The 19,981-nt window shown below is 38.7% G+C and overlaps 3 protein-coding genes across 3 annotated transcripts; all 3 read right to left on the bottom strand.

Moving 5' to 3' along the window:
* Positions 1 to 2,748: 2,748 nt before the first annotated feature.
* On the bottom strand, positions 2,749 to 6,192 carry LOC145943860 (uncharacterized). The gene is made up of 2 exons (XM_083051743.1): positions 3,598 to 6,192; positions 2,749 to 2,820 (listed from the first exon to the last, which is right to left on the bottom strand). Exon 1 carries the CDS (start codon positions 5,585 to 5,587, stop codon positions 5,156 to 5,158), a length of 432 nt encoding a protein of 143 aa, XP_082907869.1. The 5' UTR covers positions 5,588 to 6,192; the 3' UTR covers positions 2,749 to 2,820; positions 3,598 to 5,155.
* Positions 6,193 to 7,126: 934 nt separating this feature from the next.
* On the bottom strand, positions 7,127 to 19,273 carry LOC145943934 (uncharacterized). Its single transcript, XM_083051854.1, has 2 exons — positions 18,229 to 19,273; positions 7,127 to 9,112 (listed from the first exon to the last, which is right to left on the bottom strand). The coding sequence occupies exon 2, from the start codon at positions 9,110 to 9,112 to the stop codon at positions 7,127 to 7,129; it is 1,986 nt and encodes a 661-aa protein (XP_082907980.1). The 5' UTR covers positions 18,229 to 19,273.
* On the bottom strand, positions 14,405 to 16,042 carry LOC145943616 (uncharacterized). The gene has a single exon (XM_083051259.1). The coding sequence runs from the start codon at positions 16,025 to 16,027 to the stop codon at positions 14,405 to 14,407; it is 1,623 nt and encodes a 540-aa protein (XP_082907385.1). The 5' UTR covers positions 16,028 to 16,042.
* Positions 19,274 to 19,981: the final 708 nt, after the last annotated feature.

The following is a 19,981-nucleotide window of genomic DNA, read 5'->3' as shown; positions in this document are numbered from 1 at the left end:
ACATTTCGAGGTTAATCTAACCGATCGTCTATATTAATTATCTGTATTATTTTTTCATTTGTTATTGCTGCTCTAATTGCCTGTTAACCGCCGTTCCGATATTTGTAACCGGCATGATAGAATTTATTGATCCTTCTAGTATCCCACTCGGGGGGGGCGCGTTGCGGAGTGATTCCAGACACTCGTTTTGGATTTTGCGTTAATTAAAAGTAATTAATTAAACTGTCCGTCAACCGGCGGTCCGGCAGCAGAGGATCGATAAAAACTAAATTTCGTTATGCATTTACCGATCGTTGAATTCGCTCCGTGTACGGATACGTAGCTGAGTTGTGTACACACGAAAGGATACTATATTATATTCAGTCTATATGTATCGTTGTGTGTACGGTATAGAGTATACATACTCGTGTACGTACGTGTATAATATATATATATATATATATATATATATTGCGGTATACGACCGCCTTCCCAAGTCACATCGAACTCAATTATAGCTCAGAGTTTACTCTGTGCTCCCGTCACTCACCCGGACTTGTCTCGAGAAATCGATGGTGAACGATGGCTTCTTTCCTTCTTCCTCTCTTACCTAAGGATTTCTTCGGATTCTCTTCTTCTTCCTTTTCTCTCTCTCTCTCTCTCTCTCTCTCTCTATTCCCTTTCCACTTAACTATTTCATTTTCGTCTTCAATTTTATTCCGGGCGTCAAGCACGACTTGCGCGATAACTAGCTGCGATCGTGTGTCGGATACGCGGCAATGGAACGATCGTCCGTACAAATTCAAGAGTGAGCTAGAATCATGAACTGAAACAGACTCTTCTTGAGACGTAATAGAACGACAGACTTCTATATAGCAGACCGTTAACAGCGATACTAAAAGTGATGCAACATAATATTCAATATTCATACATCCAATTAAAATTGGATAGAATATAAAAGTAGAGTAGCTAAGTATATGCTGCAAAGTCATTGGCATATTTCTTATTTTTATATGTGCACTGTATACATATATTTTTCATTTTTACTTTAAGATGTATGTTTACTATCACGTCTTATTAAGCGATACATTATATTCTGCCCAATTTAGATATGACTGCCCTTGCATATTTCATCATATGAGTCTTATATGTGTTAGCGATCTATCTATATGTATACATATATACATACATCAGATATATGTATATATATATATATATATATATTTTATAGTATATACACACATAGAATATTCAAAAAGACCCGAATGTTAATAGCAGATTTCTTAATCAATTTAGAAACGATTTTGCTTTAGCGAAAATGTCAATAACTTTCGAATTAAAAGCGATTAAAAAAAGAAAAACTTTTTGTTAATTAAATTTTGTGGAGTTAAAAGATTAATAATAAACTACATTCTTCAATTAATTTTGAATAAAATTTACTTTGATACAATTTTAATTTGTAAGCTTATTGTTTGTTACGTCCAGACTCAAGGAAGGAAGAGTCGAAAGGAAGGACGTAACTAAATTTATCTTTTCGAACGACGGCAGACTATCCGTCTGTTCGACCCGAACGAACGTCTGGGCCCAAATAGGTCAACGACCGCAAGGGTCGCTCTTACTCTATTTAAAGGGCCGTTCGCTCGGTGGTCCCTTTTTGGCAAGAGAATTTAATCTCTTTTACGCAGGATGGGACCTTGTGCGATCCTGGTTTACGGGAATAAGTGGGAACGGGTTATTAATAAATGAAAATCATTTATTTTGAAATTTATAAATTTATTCCTAATATAAAGACGAAAGAATTTATATACATAATAATATTATTGACGGACTTAGTTGCTAATGAAGAGTGAATGTATGTGTATGTGTCGCGGGTGATACATTAGTACGGAGGTCTTCAATCGGGGCAGAAAGGGGTAAGAGTTATTGTTTAAATTTTAGGGTCCCGATTGGTGGTTACAATAATTTAAATGGTAATAGGTATATAAAATTAGTGTCCATGTGTGTGCGTGTAAGAGAGACTTCTAGGTTATATGAGTTCGGTAATTATGGCGGTGGAGGGGGGATAGGTTCGTAGGAGAAGGTGTGCAGGGACGGCTAAAGGATATCTTCGCCCGGGAACATACCAGGGGATGATGTTATTCCTATCGGTGGTCTCTAGAAATTCGCGTAAGGCCTCGTGGTCTACGGGGCCTGGACCAATCGTGAAAGCTTCCTCAGGGACTTCTCGTATCCCTGGGAGCTGGTTTATCAGCCAAGCTCTGAATTGCTCGTATGAGAGCTTGGCAGGCGATTCTGATTCTTCGGAATCGTCGTCGCTGATATCTACTACCTCAAACCCTTCCGGATGTTCCCTATTTACCGAGGACGTTGGGGATGAGGGAGGAGAATCTTCAAGGGTGATTGTTGAGGGAGCCGGAGACGGAGATCTAGGTGGCTCAGGGCGTTCGGGAGAAGCAGGGGGAAGAAAGGGAGAAGGGCTCCGCGGAGAATCGGCGTCCTCAGAGGAAACAGAGGAGTGAGGGGAAGGGGCCCGCTGAGGTATAGCGGGTTCGGGAGAAAGAGGAGAAGGAGTTCGCGGGGAATCGAAAAATTCTGCAGAAGCAGAGGTAGCGGGAGACGGCGTCAGCGGGGTTTCTATATGTTCGGGTGAGGAAATAGGAGAGACCGTAGGGTGATATGTATTAGTTGTCTCTGTATGGATCGGTGTGTTAATTTTTTCTAGGGAGCCGAAGGTTTCGCCCGCAGCCAGATTCCGTGCCAACGCTTTCTTTAACCGCCTATTACGCCGGTTTCGCGCCAATTTAACAGCGGTTCGCGAGGGTCGTCTCCTTGGATTTTCCACTACGAGAGCGAATAATAAAGTAACCGGGCAAGAAGAGTTTTTACTGAAAAATAACTCTGGGAGTTCTTGTAAGAGAGAAAAAAAAAATATATATATATATATATTTATTTTTATATAATTTTGATATTTTAATTATTTAATAATTTAGTTAGTTATTGTATTACTTATTTGTTCATTCAAGAGAGAGAGAGAGAGAGAGAGAGAGAGAGATAGAGAGTGAGAGAGAGTAAATCACGGATTGTTCCGCTATCGCGGGAAATCCGGAGTGATTTCAAAAGGTAAGGGGATGATAGAAATCACGGATTGCTCCGCTATCGCGGGAAATCCAGAGTGATTTCGAGAGAAAGAGGAGATGGAAGAAATCACGGATTGCTCCGCTATCGCGGGAAATCCGGAGTGATTTCAAAAGGTAAGGGGATGATAGAAATCACGGATTGCTCCGCTATCGCGGGAAATCCAGAGTGATTTCGAGAGAAAGAGGAGATGGAAGAAATCACGGATTGCTCCGCTATCGCGGGAAATCCGGAGTGATTTCAAAAGGTAAGGGGATGATAGAAATCACGGATTGCTCCGCTATCGCGGGAAATCCACAGTGATTTCGAGAGAGAGAGAGAGATAAGGATGGGGGAAGAAAGGACAGTTTTTCGAAGTTAGAATTTAACAAGGATAATAAATTAATAAATTAAAAAGGAAAACAATTATAATTTAATTGAAGTCCCAGAATTATTTTAAGTATTATTAGTAAGGGTGGAGATGTAGCGTGCTTGATAACTTACTACTTATGGAGTGCGCAGGTAGATGTTAATTATTCCAGGTGTGAATCTGGCTACGGACTCCTCCGTGAGGATGGTGTTCCACTCGCAGTTGTTCACTCGCGAAAATCGTCGTACTCGGTGAGCACTGGGCACACGATGATTTCACAAATGTCACTGCGAATGCTCACGAGTTCGAGATTCTCTCGAAGGATGGTGATACAACTTTTCGCGATTGATCCGCGAGCGTAGGTTTGAGAAAAGATTGATATTCTCTGAGAGATGTTACGGGTATATATACCTTCTTGCTCCTCCTTCCCGTTAGTTTGTTAATATTTCCTGACGAATAGGGAATTTTTCAATAACGCCCTTTCAGTCCCGGAGGCGTCTCTTGACTTTAAAAGTTTATCGGGATTGGTCAGGGCTTTTGTTTAGGGCCCTAGGTTTTGACCAATGGAGAATTTGTTGAGGTTTATATTTTTATTATCCTCTCGAGATTTCGATATCGGCGGCGGTGTTTGTTGTTAGTTTTTCCTATATCGCGATATTTGTCGTTTGTTAGTGCCGCTTTTATCGGCGGGTTCTCGCTTTATTGCCCTCGCGTGTGGCTTAGAGCTTGTTTACTGAGAGGCGATGCGTGTGGCATCTTTTTAATCTTTATATTTTTCGCCGCTTTCTCGCGAGAATACCCGCAGGTGTGCTATCTTATTTTGCACACTTTCGTTTTCATTATTTGTTTTCCCCTAATTTTACTAGGGAAGGATTTGCTTTCGGCGCGTTCTCGCCGTCTTTATGTTTTGCCGATATGTGATTTTAACTTATTATTCGCGAGGGTGTCGGCAAGAATCCGCTTTCGGCATCTTTCCGCCTGGTCTCTTTTATTTACCGATTTTGTAATATTTATCGGTCGCTCACGATATCTGCAGCTGTCCGTTTCGCTGGGCACGTTTTCGTTTTATTATATACGTGCCGCTTAGATTATTATTATCTTTTTTCTTCCTTTCTTATTTACCTAACAACAAACTTCGCCTTGGTCGTGGGAAAGAAAAGAATCGTGAAGTCCGCCGGACGTAACACCCCCCGCCTTAGACAAATGTTGGGGGTGTAAAAACACAACATTTGCAAAAAGAATCTGTGAGGAATAATTCGATTCTTTTCTTGCCACGACTTGCCGATTTGGTAGAAAGACTCACATTTAATTCTGTTTTTATTAAATGTGTTTCTTTGAGTTCCTAATTACTATTTAAATATTTTGTAGAAAAGGAGGAAAGAAAAGGCGACCACCATAACCCCTTCCTTTGTTCTTTCGTCCTTTCCTCGCTTTTTATACAATTTACTTATAGCTTATTTTTAATTGTACTTATTTATTTAAATTTAGTACCGCTAATACATGTAACGCTGGTGTGGAGCCCTTTTTCTATCGTATGAAAATTCTAATGAAAATAGAGGGATATATATATATATAAAATATATATATGTTATATATAAAGAAAAGAAAAGAATTTAGGCACGTTTTTATCTGCCTGATTTTCGTCAGTAGTAAATGTCAGTTCTCTGGTGTCAAGTAGCAGGTCCCTTCCTTTTATTGCTCTTCTACCCCTCTGGGGATCACAGCTTGACCCCAGCCTTCGGCCAAGTATGTCTGGTCGACGTATAGATATTCTTCTATGCAGTCCCTGCAGTTTATTGCCGGTTTGATTGTTACTATTACTTTATTGCATTTAGTGCAATTTGTTTGGTCGCCAGCTGATATTTCGTGGACCAAATTATGCGGTGGTATTGTTGCATATTCTTGGTTTTCCTCGGCTGATATTTTACCATAGCATTCTTGACAAATTTTGCTGCAGTCAGTCGTATCTTGATAGATTTCACCCTCCATTAATGTAACACACCGGAGTTCTGTTAGATTTCGGTATGTTTCGGGGTGGTCTCCTGGTTTAACACCGTCGATTGGGCCTTGGCGTACTTCTTCCGGCATCTCGGGTGTCCATTGAAGATGGTGATATACTGGCATTGTTATACTGCAACCGATGATCAGGCAGTATGTTTTGACGATAATGATGTAATTAAGATAGAAAATGGTTCCACTTGTTTACAAAGTATTATTATTATGAGGTTAAGTATAAGGTATAAATTTGCGCATGTAATTAAAGAAGAAACACATATATTCATGATAAGTATACAAAAAAACTGAAATCTAAGAACGCAAATGTTGAAATATTACCAATAACGATTCAATATATATATATGGTCTAATAGTAATTAATACAAAAAAAAAAATAATATGATATGATAATGTGTAGCATCAATAATGACGCTATAATTATAATATGCAAAAGAAGTACATAATATAAAGAGGAAAGGTAGGGTGATATAGTGACTAATGATAATAGTAATTAATATTTGGGATATATGGGAGTACTTAAACGCTTGCGTAATTCTAACTAATACATAATTCAAAATTCAAACGAAGTAGTAGTAAGGTAAAGAAAATTTAGGGTCTATAGGAATACTTATTGTTAAACACTAGAGTAATTCTGAATTAATACACAATTCAGATTTCAAATGAATAGTGGAGTAATAAAAATTTAGAATATATAGAATTATTTAAATGCTACAATAACTCTAAGTTAATACATAATTCTGGTTATATATATATATATATATTTTTTTTTTTTTTTTTTTTTTTTTTTTTTTTTTTTTTTTTTTTTAGACTGAGGGTTCCACGTCGGCGGTGATTTTTGTGCAAAGTTCGGCGTGGCCAATCCGAATTAGCGCGTCCCTAAAGTTATATGCTCTATCGAACATTTTGGTGGTCTCCATATGGAGTTTCACCAGGGCCGCACCCTTTCTTAGAGGATGGACTATATTTATCCATCCATCTTGTCCCTCTAAAAGGAGTCGACACAGGTCTCGTGTCATTATTGGCCACGTTTGCCTACCATTAGGGGCTGCGGTGTGGGCTAATCCACATATTATGGCTTGCCAGGATACCCCCTTAAAACGGTCTTCTAGGTGATACACTTCGCTCATACGGCGCCACACTGTTCTTCCCCAGTCGCCGAGCATTATTTTGACCATCCAAGTGTTTTTATTTATGCTTTGTATAAACCCTCGCTTCCATCCTTTCTTGTCTTTAACCACGACCTCTAAGTCCTCCTTCATATGGTGAGGGTATACGAGCAATGAATTGGCTCTCCTATCCATCCGGAATTGGATTTCTTCTTCCATTTCCAGGAGTTCCCTTGCGCTATTTTTTAGTTGTACCCAAAACAGCAAGGGTGATTCCGCTCTTACCACGGTCACCTTCAGGCGACCGCGAGTCAAGAATTCAGTGTCGATGTAAGAGGTTTCCATTTCTGTATATAAAAAAAAATTTTACTGTTTTTGGTGCATGGGGAGATCCAAAAAGGGGGTTTATTGTGTTGGCGGTATGCCTTGCTTGATATGTGAAGAAAACCGGGGGGGGGTTATTGTAATTGGCGGTATGCCTTGCTTGATATGTGAAGAAAACCGGGGGGGGGTTATTGTAATTGGCGGTATGCCTTGCTCGTTAAAATTTCGCTTCTTTAAGCTCCAAGGTATATGTAGTATCTTCCCGTGGGGGGAGGAGGGGGTAGGTAGCTGTTAGAGTTGTGTTGTTTTCTGTGTGGATGGGTTCAGGTGTCTCGTTATTTTGGGTATAGGGAACCGGCACGCTGGCTTTCGATTTTTTCGATTGCCTTGTTTTCAAATGTATTAGTAGATGTGTTAGGGAGTCCCATAGGGCTCCTAGCAGGTACAAGGACCACCCGTACACTGTGTGTAAGGCGTAGCCGTGTACTATTGTGTCTAGCGTCAGTTTTATGACTCTGATGCTCAGGTATATTCCGATTAGTCCAGCGCTGAGATTCCCGAAAAATAGAAATTTATTCCAGAATTTGTTCCATGTAGATATTGCTATTTTTTCTATGGTGTTTGTATCAAGTAAATTGGAGATTGATCCCCCTTCCAGGGATATGGTTTTTCCCATCACCCCTCTCGCTAGGGAGTTGAGGACGGCAGGTCGTTCGGCTGGAAACATTATATGATCTCGTAGGTCCTTTAAATCTGTTTCCGTGTATATACCGCTGGTGGCGAGCGATCCTGGGCTGATGTATTTCCATACAGGCTTAGTCAATGGTTTTATAGTGACCGGCGGTATGGTATCCACTGGTCTTGGCATAAATTTGTACCAAGAATCTCCTAGCTGATACATGGCGGGTGCTAATGTGTTACAAGTGGTTTGCGTTCCTTGTTGCAATAATATGTGCGTTTGTGGAGTTAAATAATACGTTTGATTTTCCCGAAGCACGGGTAGTTGGTTGTAGCATCGGTTTGTTTGAGCGAGCTTGACTTCGACGGGTACGCATTTTACGATGTGAATAACCTCTCCAGCTAGTAGAGCCATATAGCCGGGCCCTTTCATTAGATGATATGCAAAAATATCTGGAGATTGTGTGGCTATGGCCAAAGCGTTTTGTAGCATTCGTTGCTCTAAATTACATTGTTGTAATAAAATGTCATGGTAAAGTTGATTAATTTGCGTGCGAATATGTTTTTCCACGTAAACAAACTTAGAATTCATGTACGTGAAGATATCGAGATTTGAAACGCGCGATTGTTTTTTGAAAACGACGGTTCCTCGTACAGTTTCGAAAATCATTAATTTAGGATGTTCGGTACGTATTATCGAATATCCGCAGACATCTTGTTTGCCTTTACTGGTTAGGGCGAATATTGTGTCTTGTGTGGTGAGAGAATATACTGTTTGGCCTTGCTCGTCGTCAATTATTTTGTAGGCGTACCCCTCGAATAATATTCCATAGTTATTAAATTTACAGGGACCTGCAGGTACGGTATTCCAATACGTGTCTCCTCCTTCGATGTCTATGCAATGTGTAGAGCCGAGTTGGCAAGTAATGCCGGATCTGAGTTGTACTTTATTAGTGTTGATGCGTACGTCGGCAGTGTAATCCTGTAATGTGATTTTTACAGTTCCGACTACAATGACATCCGACCATGTTCCGTAAGGATCTGAGTATGCTCCTCCGTGGCATTCGCCGTAGTTGTCTACTTGACCAGCTAACGTAATCGGTCTGGTTATTGTGCTATTGGATTTAAGTCCTGAGATAAGAGTGCTTCCTACTTGATAACTTCCGTAACTATGCATTCGCCTGCAAGCCTCGCGAGTTATTTCTTCTATATATGAATATTTTCCGTTATGTACATCCATTGTGTGAGAAAACATTCCGCATTTCTTGACTAATCGGTCGATTTCAACTTTGCACTGTATTACGTGCACTGCTTCGAATTCATTAATTTGTAACAGCTGCACGTAAACTTGATCCGGTTTAATTTCTTTACGAGGGATATCGCATTCCTCGATGTTTAACAGTGATAGCGTGGTTAGGTTTGCGGAGGAAGATCCACAGTCATATCCTATTAGCCCATGTGTTGGATGCAGGTATACTGCTAGTATTATTAATATTGCGATTATTCGTCTGAATTTGCGATCCATCTGAAATATTAATTATTTTTGTAGGTGTGTGTATCTTTTTCCTCTTATAACCTTTATGTATTTCTACTTTATTTTTATTAATATTATATTTTGTATTTTTAATATATATATATATATATATATATATATATAAAAAAAAAAAAAACATTTATTTTTGTGGAAAATTAATCCTTTTTGTTGATTATTTAGTGGTTTTAATGTAGGAAATTCGCAATCGATTAGGATGCACGATTCGGCTATTTTTCTTTATTCTAATTTTTACATTATTTTTATTTAATATTTCCAGTACTTCATGAGGTCCTGTATAGTGATCCCCGAATTTTCCGGGTTTTGGCCCCTTTAAGAGAAATACATGGTCTCCTGGTTTAAAGGTTTGGGGGTTAATCTTTCTATCGTAATATTTCTTCGATCTGTGTTTTGCTTCGATAACGTTTTCACGAGCATTTCCTTGAATTGTATGAAGTTGTGTAACGAGGTTTACTAGATAATCGTTGTAATTCGCTAATTGGTCGCTTGGAGGTAAAAGCTCGTTCGAAGGAATTCTGGCTATTTTTCCGAAGACTAATTCGTACGGTGTATGTCTGGTTGCTTCGTGTACATTAGTATTATAATTGAACATTGCAAGGCTTATCCATCTATCCCACTGTTTTTGTTCGTTTGCGTATTGTTTTAAATATTCTCCTAATGCGTGATGCGATCTTTCCAAAGATCCGTTAGATTGTGGGTGGAAGGCAGTAGTACGAAATTTACGAATTTTAAATAATTTTGCGATTTTCCTCATTAAATCACTGATAAAATTTCTTCCTTGATCCGTTAATATTGCCTTTGGCGCTCCGAATATGCAGATGAAACGATCTACGAAAGCTTCTGCGATAGTTTCGGAGGTTTGGTTTTGTAATGGTATACCCATACAGTATTTGGTCAGCTGATCTTGTAAGGTCAAAATGTATTCGCTGTTTCTTTCTGTCTTGGGTAAAGGTCCGACAATATCCATGGCTACCTTGTCGAAAGAAGAGCCTGGTGTGTCTGTGATTATCATAGGCTGTTTTGTTTTGACGCGTACTAATTTTCTCAGTTGGCACTGCAAACATTGTTGTATGTATCTTTGAACGTCTAGTTTTAAGTTTTCCCAATAGTAATTGTGTTTTATTCTATTGTATGTCTTAGTGACGCCGCGATGTCCTCCGGTCGGCGAACAGTGCATCTCACCAATTATAACGGATCGTAGATCTTTCGGTGGATATTTAATTTGTCCGTTGCAAATGATTATTTTGGTAGTGGAATTAATGAATCTTAATTGCAGTTGCGATTTGATATTATTCCATGGAACGTTGTTGATAATTTCTGTTTTTGCAATGCTGAGTGTTCCTAAATTTAAATTTTCAGTCAAATTTCGTAAGTCGTGTATGACCGCGATAATTTGGTTGAGAGTCGCTGTGGGGCCTTCTCGTTCCGTCTCACTGATGGGTAAGACTATGTGGTAGTAGGTTTTGTATTTTATTGCTTTCGCTTTACCTAACTCCAGGGGTCCTATATTCGGGAGTTCGTTTCTTTCGAAGAGTTTTTCAGATCCTGAGTCTAAAGGTTTTCCGTAAATGTCGACAAAATACGCGACATTGTCTTTTCGCAGAAATAATAGTTCGCGAGAATCTATAACGTTGCTTTTAATTATTTTATTCTCAATGATAGTAGGTTTCATTTTTGTTTTTCTTGATTTTAAATTTTTATTGATAATTTCTTCTTCGTCGTCATCGCTTTCTTCCCTTTCTTTTCCATCTGTTTCTTTGTTATCCTGATCTTTGTCTGGCGGATCGTTTCTTTCTTCTATCTTTTCAGTATTGTTTTTGTTGTTATTATGATTTTCATTATTTTTCTTAATATTTCGTTTTGTCGCCTGACTTCTTGTTTGCATTCTGTTTTGTTTTGGAGGATCATGTATTAGCGCTTTTTCGATAGTTTGTGACGCTGGAGGTTCGTTTAGTTCTTCGGGGGTAAAAGGTATAGGATCGGCATTATTATCAGGGGGTTCTTCTTCGAGTATCGGTCCTTCAATTTCTTCGGTATCTGACAGATATAGTTGAAAATCGTCGTCTTCTTCTTCTTCGTCATCGGTTTCTTCCAGCATTCTGGAAATTATTTCTGCATCTTCTGGATTATTTGGATTTAATGTTTTTCGTTCTTTTATTATTTTGCAATCAATTTCTTCAAGATCTACTGGGTTTCTTGATAATGCGTCCGCATTTACGTTAGTTTTTCCTGCCTTATAAACAACGTCGTAATCGTATTCCGCTAATTTTAATCTCCAGCGAAGTATTCTCATATTTGCGTCTTGCGCGTTTTTAAACCACATTAAAGGTTTATGATCTGTAACTAGGGTGAATTTTCTTCCATATAAGTATGGTCTGAAGTGTTTAACGCAATATATTATGGCTAGTGCTTCCTTTTCGTAAGTGTCGTATTTCGTTTCGTCGTCCGTGAGTGTTCTGGAAGCGTATGCGATAGGTCTGTCCTTGTTTATTTCTCCTTGTGAGAGTATTCCTCCTACGGCTAAACCCGACGCATCCGTAGTTAAAATAAATGGTCGAGAGAAATCAGGGTATTGTAGTACTGGCTCTTCACATAATTTTTGTTTCAATATCTCGAAGGATTCTTCTTGAATTGATGTCCATTCGAAACGAGTGTCATTTTTTAATAGATTTGTTAATGGTTTTGCTAGTTTAGAGAAATTTGGAATAAAGCGCCGGTAATATCCGGCAAGTCCCAAAAATTGCTTAATATTTCTTGGGGTTTTCGGTCGGGGAAATTTATGTACTGCCTCTAATTTTTTCGGATCTGGTTTTACTCCATCTCTGCCAATTACGTGTCCCAAATAAGTTACTTCGGTTTTTAAAAATTCACATTTATCAGGTTGTAGTTTTAAATTAGCTTCGCGAAGTCGTTCTATTAATGCGTTATATTTTCGTTCGTGTTCTTCTAAGGAAGTAGCATAAATAACAATGTCGTCCATATAAACAAATAATTCTTCGCCCTGTAATCCTGTTAATACTAAATCCATTAGGCGCTGAAATGTTGCAGGAGCGTTTTTTAATCCAAAAGGCATTCGATCGAATTCGTAGTGACCGAAGGGAGTAGTGAATGCAGTTTTGTGACTGTCAGCAGGATCCATTTTTATCTGATGAAACCCAGATGCTAAGTCGCATACAGAGAAATATTGCGCGCCCCCTAATTGATCTAATATATCTATGATGTTAGGTAATGGATATGCGTCCCCGATGGTCTTGTCGTTTAAAGCCCGAAAGTCGAGGACCATTCTCCAGCGCTTGTTTCCTTTGGAGTCCTCTTTCTTCGGCACGATCCATATGGGCGTATTGTATGGCGATTGTGAGGGTTTTACGATGCCTCCTTCTAACAGTTCCTCTACCTGCTTGTTTATTTCTTCCTTATGTAGTTGCGGGAATCTGTATTGACGAGTGTTAATTGGTCGATCATCTGTGGTTGGTATTTGATGTTGGAGTACATGAGTTGCAGTTAAATTTTCTCCGGGAATATGAAATTGGTTTTGACTGTTTGTTATTAATTTCTTTACACTTTCTTGTTCCTTTTCATTTAGATGTTCCAATCGTAATAATTCGGTAATTTGTATAAAGCGGTCTTTCTCTTTTTTCTCGGAAACCACCAGGCAATTATGCAAATCGTTGCTTGCATCGTTAATTTGTTGTTGTTTTCTTTTATGTTTAGATTTTCGTTTTCGCATAAATTTATCTATAATTTCTTGCGATTTATTTAATAAAGACGTCGAAACTTTCGAAGACGGTTTGGTTCTGTTTTTCATGCGTTTAGAGTTTTTAATGTTTAATTTTTCAATATTTAAATATTTTTGTGCCTTTTCAAGAAGGTCTTTTATAGTGACATGAGATGACTTTAATTTGTCATTGTGGTCTTCTGTGAATAATCCAACTTTCGGAAATTTGATATCTAGAATTGATAAGGAATTTTTCTCTCTTAAATTAGAACAAGATTGTGTCAAATCGCGTAGTGAGGTTTGGTAACTTCCCTCCTCGCAATTGACGGAGCTAGAATTTTCTGTCGAGGTTTGGAAATTTCCCTCCGAAATTCTAGAAATATCCCCTCCAGGAGAGGTTTGGTAACTTCCCTCTCCAAGGGATTTTGAATCATTTAAATTTTTGAGAGAGATTTGATAATTTTTCCCTTTACTAGAATTATTCAATTTTTCAAGAGAGGTTTGGTAACTTCCCTCTCCGTTAATTGTTGGATTATATGAAATTTCAGGAGAGGTTTGGTAACTTCCCTCTCCAAGAATTTTCGAATTATTAAAATTTTCAGGAGAGGTTTGGTAACTTCCCTCTCCAAGGATTTTCGAATTATTAAAATTTTCAGGAGAGGTTTGGTAACTTCCCTCTCCAAGGATTTTTGAATTATTAAAATTTTCAGGAGAATTTTTATTCCCCTTGTCAACATTAATTTTGTTTGTCCTTCGAGTTATTTCCGTAAATTTTCCTTCATCCTCGAAAATTTCTTCTTCGTCTTCGATATCAATATAAGTTTCGTTGGTGTTCATTGGTTCTTCATTTATAGATGAAACTTCATCGTAATTGTTGACCGTCGGACAGTCGGATTTATGGTCGTCAAATAATTGATCCAACGGCTTTAAACGCAAAGTGGGTACGCGGACTTCCACTTCTTCGTCTAAAGTACTTATAACATTGAGATATGCTTTTCCGGAGATGTTCTCTACAATAGTGTCTCCTAAGTAAATTCCATGTTCTATTTTTAATTTTGGTATATATCCCACCTTTATTTCGGGGTTTTCTATCCTTACATAAAATAATGATTCGGATCTCGGAGACACTATTATAGATTCCGGTGAGAAAAACGGTATGTTAACTTCGGATACGGTCAGATATCCTTGAGCGTAATCTATTTTCGATGATGTTTGTTTAAAGAAATCATTTCCCAATATTCCGGATTGTGGAATCGGAAAGTCGCGAGATACTAAATGGAAAGATATCGGAATTCCAAGGAGATTTAAAGCGACTTCTCCGAGCGTATATACGGGATGATTATTTATACCATTTAATTTTAATATATTTGTATAGTTAATTTTTAGAGTTTTAGGTATAAAATTTTCCTTGATTATATTTGGTCCGGATCCCGTGTCTAATAGAAAGGTTATTTGCGATGGTATTTCGTTAATTTGGACCTGAACAGTAGGCACGCGACTATGTTTATCGAGGTTTACTGTTACGGGTCGTATGTCGATGGTTTGACGGCCTACTTGACTTCTTGAGATGTCGACGGGTGTGAAGTCTGTCCGGTCCCCCGTTGTGCACCCGACCCCGAGGGACCTGTGTAGTTTCCCTGATTATTTTCTTTTCGACGATTATTACTTGCGTTGCGTAACTGACAATTTTCAAGGAGATGGCCTTGTTCTTTACAATATCTGCAGAATGTATCGTTCTTCGTTGTCAGTTGTTGATTTATTTTAACACGACAATCCTTAGCGGAGTGTCCGAATTTATCGCAAAGTTGGCATGAAACTTTCGGTCTACTTTCCAAACTTCTTTCCTCGTTCTGTTTTTTCCAACAATTACTAGCCGAATGGCCAGGCCTTTCACACCATTGACAAGTAACCGTCGATTTATTAATTTGTTGTTGGGAAGTAGTTTGTCGGCATGATTTGGCGTCGTGGCCGGTTTTTGAACATAATTGACATATAGTAATTTTTTCTTGAATTACGTTTACTGATTGACGAGCGCGAGGATCGCGTTGGCGACATTTATCCGCACTGTGGCCGCGTTTTTTGCATATTTGGCAAATTAAAATCTCCGTTCCGTTATTCGTTTGAAAATCGTGCCCTTGTAAGGAAAATTGAACGAGCTTCCTACAACTACTTGCGGCATGTCCCTCTTTGAAACAGATCTGACAGATTTCCCGCACTTGATTAGTGTACGGTGATTGGCCTGTTTTAACGCCTTGGCCTTGGCGCAAATCTGTCATCTCTCGAAGCTCTCTTTCTATCCTTAGGGCGTCGGCGACAGTTTCTTGTACGTCTAAATCTCTAGCGATTCTTTGCTCTATTTCAGGCTTTAGCCCTCTAATAAAACACTTACACATGTCTTTTTCTACCGTTGTTTTTATATTTTGATTGGGTAAAATGTGACCGGAACTTCGATATGCTTCCAATATTTGTTTTCCAAGTAATTTAACTCTATTTGCGTAAGTGACGACATCCTCTTCATTCCTTTGATAAATACATCCTAGTTCTCCTTGTAACTGATATACATTTTTAGTGGGTCCATAAATTTTCTTTAAATAAGTAGTTAATTGCAATACAGTATCAAAATCTTCATCCCGAATTGTTCGACGCGCTTCTCCCACTATTCTAGTTCTTATAATTTTAGTAAATTGAGCCTCTGCTTCCTTAGGAAGCATAGCTTTCGCTTCCTCGCAACCCTCGATAAAATAATTTAGCGGAATGTTACTACCGTCAAAAAAGGGGACGGCGTCTACCGCGTATTTTAAGGTAGCAAAGGGGTTAGGTTGCGCCATGTTAAAAGAAAGTAAATTTTCGGGATCGCTTTCGATATCAAATTTTTCGATTTGATCTTTTATTGTTTCAGTAGTTATATCGGCGGAATCGTCGGAATCTGGCTCGGGCGATTCGGCTACTAAAGTATTTTCAGTTAAATCGAATTCTGAGGAAGGATCTTTTAACGAAAAATTTATTTGGCGAGATGTCGAAGTTGAAGGTACTAAAGGTGTGGATGTGTGAATTAATTCGGAATCAGATGGTTTAGATTTAGATTTGCGTGTTCTATGTGGTGTTGTTAATGCAGTTTTATATAGTTCTTCTATTTGATCTTTATCAGTTTGACCTCTTGTTCCTTTACTCATTACCGCTACCAGGAATCGCACATTTCAATCCCGGACGAGCCCCCAAATTTTATTTATGTTACGTCCAGACTCAAGGAAGGAAGAGTCGAAAGGAAGGACGTAACTAAATTTATCTTTTCGAACGACGGCAGACTATCCGTCTGTTCGACCCGAACGAACGTCTGGGCCCAAATAGGTCAACGACCGCAAGGGTCGCTCTTACTCTATTTAAAGGGCCGTTCGCTCGGTGGTCCCTTTTTGGCAAGAGAATTTAATCTCTTTTACGCAGGATGGGACCTTGTGCGATCCTGGTTTACGGGAATAAGTGGGAACGGGTTATTAATAAATGAAAATCATTTATTTTGAAATTTATAAATTTATTCCTAATATAAAGACGAAAGAATTTATATACATAATAATATTATTGACGGACTTAGTTGCTAATGAAGAGTGAATGTATGTGTATGTGTCGCGGGTGATACATTAGTACGGAGGTCTTCAATCGGGGCAGAAAGGGGTAAGAGTTATTGTTTAAATTTTAGGGTCCCGATTGGTGGTTACAATAATTTAAATGGTAATAGGTATATAAAATTAGTGTCCATGTGTGTGCGTGTAAGAGAGACTTCTAGGTTATATGAGTTCGGTAATTATGGCGGTGGAGGGGGGATAGGTTCGTAGGAGAAGGTGTGCAGGGACGGCTAAAGGATATCTTCGCCCGGGAACATACCAGGGGATGATGTTATTCCTATCGGTGGTCTCTAGAAATTCGCGTAAGGCCTCGTGGTCTACGGGGCCTGGACCAATCGTGAAAGCTTCCTCAGGGACTTCTCGTATCCCTGGGAGCTGGTTTATCAGCCAAGCTCTGAATTGCTCGTATGAGAGCTTGGCAGGCGATTCTGATTCTTCGGAATCGTCGTCGCTGATATCTACTACCTCAAACCCTTCCGGATGTTCCCTATTTACCGAGGACGTTGGGGATGAGGGAGGAGAATCTTCAAGGGTGATTGTTGAGGGAGCCGGAGACGGAGATCTAGGTGGCTCAGGGCGTTCGGGAGAAGCAGGGGGAAGAAAGGGAGAAGGGCTCCGCGGAGAATCGGCGTCCTCAGAGGAAACAGAGGAGTGAGGGGAAGGGGCCCGCTGAGGTATAGCGGGTTCGGGAGAAAGAGGAGAAGGAGTTCGCGGGGAATCGAAAAATTCTGCAGAAGCAGAGGTAGCGGGAGACGGCGTCAGCGGGGTTTCTATATGTTCGGGTGAGAAAATAGGAGAGACCGTAGGGTGATATGTATTAGTTGTCTCTGTATGGATCGGTGTGTTAATTTTTTCTAGGGAGCCGAAGGTTTCGCCCGCAGCCAGATTCCGTGCCAACGCTTTCTTTAACCGCCTATTACGCCGGTTTCGCGCCAATTTAACAGCGGTTCGCGAGGGTCGTCTCCTTGGATTTTCCACTACGAGAGCGAATAATAAAGTAACCGGGCAAGAAGAGTTTTTACTGAAAAATAACTCTGGGAGTTCTTGTAAGAGAGAAAAAAAAAATATATATATATATATATTTATTTTTATATAATTTTGATATTTTAATTATTTAATAATTTAGTTAGTTATTGTATTACTTATTTGTTCATTCAAGAGAGAGAGAGAGAGAGAGAGAGAGAGAGATAGAGAGTGAGAGAGAGTAAATCACGGATTGTTCCGCTATCGCGGGAAATCCGGAGTGATTTCAAAAGGTAAGGGGATGATAGAAATCACGGATTGCTCCGCTATCGCGGGAAATCCAGAGTGATTTCGAGAGAAAGAGGAGATGGAAGAAATCACGGATTGCTCCGCTATCGCGGGAAATCCGGAGTGATTTCAAAAGGTAAGGGGATGATAGAAATCACGGATTGCTCCGCTATCGCGGGAAATCCAGAGTGATTTCGAGAGAAAGAGGAGATGGAAGAAATCACGGATTGCTCCGCTATCGCGGGAAATCCGGAGTGATTTCAAAAGGTAAGGGGATGATAGAAATCACGGATTGCTCCGCTATCGCGGGAAATCCACAGTGATTTCGAGAGAGAGAGAGAGATAAGGATGGGGGAAGAAAGGACAGTTTTTCGAAGTTAGAATTTAACAAGGATAATAAATTAATAAATTAAAAAGGAAAACAATTATAATTTAATTGAAGTCCCAGAATTATTTTAAGTATTATTAGTAAGGGTGGAGATGTAGCGTGCTTGATAACTTACTACTTATGGAGTGCGCAGGTAGATGTTAATTATTCCAGGTGTGAATCTGGCTACGGACTCCTCCGTGAGGATGGTGTTCCACTCGCAGTTGTTCACTCGCGAAAATCGTCGTACTCGGTGAGCACTGGGCACACGATGATTTCACAAATGTCACTGCGAATGCTCACGAGTTCGAGATTCTCTCGAAGGATGGTGATACAACTTTTCGCGATTGATCCGCGAGCGTAGGTTTGAGAAAAGATTGATATTCTCTGAGAGATGTTACGGGTATATATACCTTCTTGCTCCTCCTTCCCGTTAGTTTGTTAATATTTCCTGACGAATAGGGAATTTTTCAATAACGCCCTTTCAGTCCCGGAGGCGTCTCTTGACTTTAAAAGTTTATCGGGATTGGTCAGGGCTTTTGTTTAGGGCCCTAGGTTTTGACCAATGGAGAATTTGTTGAGGTTTATATTTTTATTATCCTCTCGAGATTTCGATATCGGCGGCGGTGTTTGTTGTTAGTTTTTCCTATATCGCGATATTTGTCGTTTGTTAGTGCCGCTTTTATCGGCGGGTTCTCGCTTTATTGCCCTCGCGTGTGGCTTAGAGCTTGTTTACTGAGAGGCGATGCGTGTGGCATCTTTTTAATCTTTATATTTTTCGCCGCTTTCTCGCGAGAATACCCGCAGGTGTGCTATCTTATTTTGCACACTTTCGTTTTCATTATTTGTTTTCCCCTAATTTTACTAGGGAAGGATTTGCTTTCGGCGCGTTCTCGCCGTCTTTATGTTTTGCCGATATGTGATTTTAACTTATTATTCGCGAGGGTGTCGGCAAGAATCCGCTTTCGGCATCTTTCCGCCTGGTCTCTTTTATTTACCGATTTTGTAATATTTATCGGTCGCTCACGATATCTGCAGCTGTCCGTTTCGCTGGGCACGTTTTCGTTTTATTATATACGTGCCGCTTAGATTATTATTATCTTTTTTCTTCCTTTCTTATTTACCTAACAACAAACTTCGCCTTGGTCGTGGGAAAGAAAAGAATCGTGAAGTCCGCCGGACGTAACATGTTAGTTATAAAGATATATGGAAAAAAAGCTCGCAGAAAATGATAAGTTTCTCGATAATTTTACTAAGAAAAAAAATTGATTTCAAATCTTAATATTACAAAAACATCCAGGACTTATATACATATATAGATAAATATAATAGATAGATAGTATACACATATACACACACATATTTATAATTTAAAAGAATACTCGAGAAAAAATTCATACATTAAATATGTATAAATATGTAATCAATAAATATATAATCAAATATAAATATATATAAAATTACATAAAATACGTTTTTCTTTGTATAATTTCTATCCGTATATACAGGGAAACTAATAAGAATTAAAAAATAATTTAAAAAATAATTTTTGCATTTTTTCTTATAAAAAAATTAAAATTTTAAAAAATAAAATAAATATATATAATTATATATAGGCAATTTTTTCTCGCTTCTTCAAATTATATTTTTTATAAAAAAAATAATGCGAAAATAATTTTTTAAATAATTTTATCAACCTTACTATCTTTACTTTTTTACTTTTTTACTTTTTTTCTAAATTGAAATTATATTTAATTTAAGGTTAACAATGTTACACACACACACACACACACACACACACACACACACACACACACACACACACACACACACAGAAATGATTTAAAAATTTAATATCTAATTAATCGCGAAATATCGGATAAAATTAA

Source organism: Prenolepis imparis, unplaced genomic scaffold (genome assembly GCF_030444845.1).
Source record: "Prenolepis imparis isolate NDT839.2.m4 unplaced genomic scaffold, iyPreImpa1.0 SCAF_12, whole genome shotgun sequence".
NCBI classification, from domain to species: Eukaryota; Metazoa; Arthropoda; class Insecta; order Hymenoptera; family Formicidae; genus Prenolepis; species Prenolepis imparis.
Note: the sequence above shows the minus strand (reverse complement) of the source record. Positions and strands in the feature narration are given on the sequence as shown.

What these genes read in the sequence shown, in the direction of transcription:
- LOC145943860 (XM_083051743.1), bottom strand. Translation starts at nt 5,587, where the DNA reads ATGCCAGTATATCACCATCTTCAATGGACACCCGAGATGCCGGAAGAA.
- LOC145943934 (XM_083051854.1), bottom strand. Translation starts at nt 9,112, where the DNA reads ATGGATCGCAAATTCAGACGAATAATCGCAATATTAATAATACTAGCA.
- LOC145943616 (XM_083051259.1), bottom strand. Translation starts at nt 16,027, where the DNA reads ATGAGTAAAGGAACAAGAGGTCAAACTGATAAAGATCAAATAGAAGAA.